The sequence below is a fragment of the Tachysurus fulvidraco genome, chromosome 8, assembly GCF_022655615.1.
Source record: "Tachysurus fulvidraco isolate hzauxx_2018 chromosome 8, HZAU_PFXX_2.0, whole genome shotgun sequence".
Taxonomy (NCBI): domain Eukaryota; kingdom Metazoa; phylum Chordata; class Actinopteri; order Siluriformes; family Bagridae; genus Tachysurus; species Tachysurus fulvidraco.
The window spans coordinates 2,277,308-2,281,487 of NC_062525.1; the positions used below are offsets into that span (position 1 = coordinate 2,277,308).

General features: G+C 43.8%; 1 protein-coding gene across 1 annotated transcript in view; it reads left to right on the forward strand.

The window, feature by feature from the left end:
* The first annotated feature begins 1,741 nt into the window (after window positions 1-1,741).
* The window catches only part of gpr26 (G protein-coupled receptor 26), a 19,452-nt gene continuing 17,013 nt past the window's right edge, over window positions 1,742-4,180 (forward strand). Inside the window, exon 1 of the mRNA XM_027132705.2 lies at window positions 1,742-3,341. Coding sequence (XP_026988506.1) covers window positions 2,677-3,341 — 665 coding nt within the window. The 5' untranslated portion in view covers window positions 1,742-2,676. The remainder of the gene's footprint in view (window positions 3,342-4,180) is intronic.

Consider the following 4,180-nt stretch of genomic DNA (forward strand, 5'->3'; position numbering starts at 1 on the left):
CGTATAGCCACTAGGAAAGGCCAAGGGTTTCCGTATACGCACTTAAACAGCGTGAGGATACGTAACGATATCGTTTTGTGACAGAACTCAGTCATAAATTCACCCGCACTGTGTTGCGAACACAGACTGTGGTTGCGATTGCGAATCACTAACGTTTTTGGACCATCGGGGCTTCCGTGGCCTGTGACCCGATATGACGTCACCTACCGAGGAGGAAAATGAGTTGCTTGGAGGTGTTTTTTGGCGCAAATTAGAAATTAACTAACTAACGTAAAAGAAGATCTGAAACGAAAGCAGACCCAAACTAAACTCTGAGTGTTTTCAGAAGCCTGTGCCTAAAGCTACAGCAGCTTCGGGTGACATTTCACCCACAGCACGAGTACAGATGTATTTATAAAGCTTTATAAACTACCAGTTCATTCAGTTCATAATATTCTGCAATGAAAGAGTTTTGGTGATAAAACTGAACAAATGCTTATTGTTCACTCTTAAATGTACATTGAAAATTGACAGCTGATAAAACCTGAGCTCCAGGTCCCATATTCATATAACATTTAAGGCTAAATGTAGCTCTTAAAGGTATAAAGTTCACCCAAAAATGAAAATTGTGTTATTTTTCAAAATGTCATCTTTTGTGTTAAACAGAAGAAAGAAACTCGTACAGTTTTGGAACAAATTGAGGGTGAGGAAATAACACGATTTTCATTTTTGGGTGAACTTTATACCTTTAAGAGCTACATTTAGCCTTAAATGTTATATGAATATGGGACCTGGAGCTCAGGTTTTATCAGCTGACTGTCTTTTGTTGCTTATAATAAATGTGAATGTTGATAACACATAAGCAGTCTTTAATAATGCTCTAAATTACATGTAGATGCATATTTTATGCATTAGTGAGTGTTGTGGTGCCTATGGGGTGTCGCTCTAGGATGGGTGCGTATGAGGCTGGGAGGGAGGGAGGGGGGGAATCACAGTATACTCACTCACAAAATACTAGACTACACCACTGAGCTGAATGTTAAGAACGCTTTTTTTTTTTCATTTTAACATTATTCATGACATTTACTTAAGGCATGATATTCGTTTTCTCATGCAACACTTTCACTGTCCTTCATTATCATTATGATTATGATTTTTTTTTTTTTTTACATGTGATTCATTTATTTTTCTTTTGTTCACAGTTCTCATTTATTTTGCATTCGATTAATATGCAGTGTTTTAATGATTCATTTATTTCCACACGTTTTTATTTTTGATTTTTTAAAAAGTGATTCGTTTACTTTCACACACGATTCGTTCATTTCATGATTCGTTTTATTGACATCTGATTCATTTATTTTAGACGATTCATTTCTTTTACGCACGGCTTTATTTATAATAAATACTCATAAATCATCATATATAATTTTTTTTATTTTATACAATATTCCTCTACTTTATATTAAAAAAAATGTGGGATTATTAGCATTTCTAACACCTAAGGGTTTTATTATTATTTTTTTTTTTTACAACCCTTAGGTCTTAGAAATGCTAATAATAATGTAAAAGCTGAAACAAACAAACAATCAGTTGCCCACATTATGTTTACTTGTAGACTTTCCTTCATAATGTGCTGCTTACTATTGAATTAAAACAAACCAAGAAATCGAGGTTAAAACGATTGACTCTTCTAAATGAATCGTTCACAAAACAGAACCGATTCTGTGTCGATTCCCCCATCTTCACTAACGGGAGTGTAAGAGCGCGTGCATCAGTGAGCTCTGTGCGCTCGCGCTTTATCTCCTCCACACGAGATCGCCGGTACAACGCAGATACACGTGAGAAGAAGAAAAGAAAACAGCATTTATTCATCTAAAACGAAACCGACAGAATTGAGGATTAAACTGGTGTCTGACCAAAATGTGGGATATTTTTTAAACAAGTCTCGCGCGCGCATCACTGACCGGGGGTCAACCGGGAGGGAAAAGTGCCCAGGCGTGTAGATACACGTGAGAGGAAGAGTACGTGTACGGGAACTCGATAGAATTGTGGAGTAAATACAAATCTTTAAAGGGTTGAAGTCTTAATGATGGATAAGTGGAAAGGAGAGAAGAGGAAGAGAGAGATGCGTCTCGGATACACGCGCCTGGAGGAAGCTGCATCTTAAACACAGCGCCATGTCGTCCTGTGATCTCAATCCCAAACCTTCTCAATCCCAAACCTTCTCAATCCTAAACCCTCTCAATCCTAAAACTTCTCAATCCCAACCCAGCATCGTGGCGTTGGACGCAGTAAAGAGCGTGATGCCATCCTGTGAAGAACAGCCTGCTGCCATTGGCATGAAGTCTGATGCCATTTTACAGTGAAATTGCGTATGATGACTTCCTGCATGATGCCTAAACTCGGAGTGAACAACGTAAAGTAGTTTCCTAACGAGCAGTGTGACGTCATCCTGGTAATGTCACTGTGTGATGCCGTCGTGAGAAGAAGACCGGTTTGATGCCATTCTGTGACAGATGTGACAAAATGTGTGATGCCACCTACAGTGAACACGGTGATGAGGTCAGTAAGCACTGTGATGCCACCGTGTGTGCTGCCATTCTGCAGCGAGCTGTCTCGTGCCTGATACAACATGCCCTCACACCGTTTCGCAGTGGAAAGCACCAGGCTCACCTGCTCTGACTTCTGAGTGGCGTCATGAACTTGGCAGACGTGCTCGCGTGCATCGCGGTGCTCGCTGTCCTCGCGGTCTCGCTGCTGTCCAACGCGCTCGTGCTGATCTGCTTTGCGTGCAGCCCCGAGATCAGGAAGCGCGCGGCGGGCCTTTTCACGCTCAACCTGGCCACGTGCAACCTGCTGCTTACCGTCACCAACATGCCTCTCACGTTGCTGGCGCTCGCAGGCCACGAGGAGCCGGGAGGTAACGGGCTGTGTCGCGCGGCCGCCTTCCTCGAGACTTTTCTGAGCGCCAACGCCATGCTCACCGTGGCCGCCCTCAGCGTGGACGGCTGGATGGCGGTGGTCTTCCCTCTTAGCTACCGCTCCAGGATGCGCCACCGGGATGCCATGCTGGCGCTCACCTACGCGTGGGCGCACTCCGCGTGCTTCGCGGCGGCCGCAGCGTGCCTCTCCTGGCTCGGCTACCACAGCCTCTACGCGTCGTGCACGATGCGTTCCGCCTCCACCTCCAGCGTTCCGTTCTCCGCGTTCACGGTGGCCTTCCACGCGCTCACTTTCCTGCTGTCGCTCGTGGTGCTGTGCGTCGCCTACCTCAAAGTTCTCCGAGTCGCGCGCTTCCACTGCAAGCGCATTGACGTGATCACCATGCAGACCCTCGTGCTGCTCGTGGACATTCACCCTAGGTAAGAGGCACGTGCACACCACTGCAAAATGTTCGGTCATGGTTAAATTAATCATTAACCATCCAACGAACCCATAACGAGTCCGTTTTATTCCAGCCGTGTAGTGCAAGAGCAGTGGAAGAAAGTGCGTGAACTTTATACAATATAATCTACACTACACATAATTTATAAAATATAAATGAATTTTGTAAAAAAAAAAAGAATCAGGTATAAATGTATAAAAGGTATAAAAGTTAAATACTTATAAAATATGTTAAACATTACATGTGACTTTTCTGTGAGATTTAACTCAGTGTGACTGTGGAGTGTTCACTGTGTTCTATATTTACAAGACATGCGATGTAGGCTCTGAATTGTCCTTACTGTGTGTGTGTGTGAGTGTGTGTGTGTGTGTGTGTGTATGTGAGAGAGAGAGAGAGAGAGAGAGAGAGAGAGAGAGAGAGAGAGAGAGAGAGAGAGAGAGAGAGAGAGATTGTGCCCTGTTCATGGTGTTCCCTGCCTTGAGCACCGAGTCCCCTGGGATAGACTCCCCCGGTTCCCCCTCCAGACGACCCTTATTAGGATAAGCGCTACTGAAAATGGAGGAATGGATGCACACACTCCTCATTACAGTACTGAACAAACTAAACCGAATTCCTGTAATCATGTAGTATATGTATGTAAGTGTTGTTTAGATGTTCAGCAGTGAGCAGTGAGAGTACAGTGTGTGTTTAGATGTTCAGAGTGAGAGTACAGTGTGTGTTTAGATGTTCAGAGTGAGAGTACAGTGTGTGTTTAGATGTTCAGAGTGAGAGTACAGTGTGTGTTTAGCTGTTCAGCAGTGAGAGTACAGTGTGTGT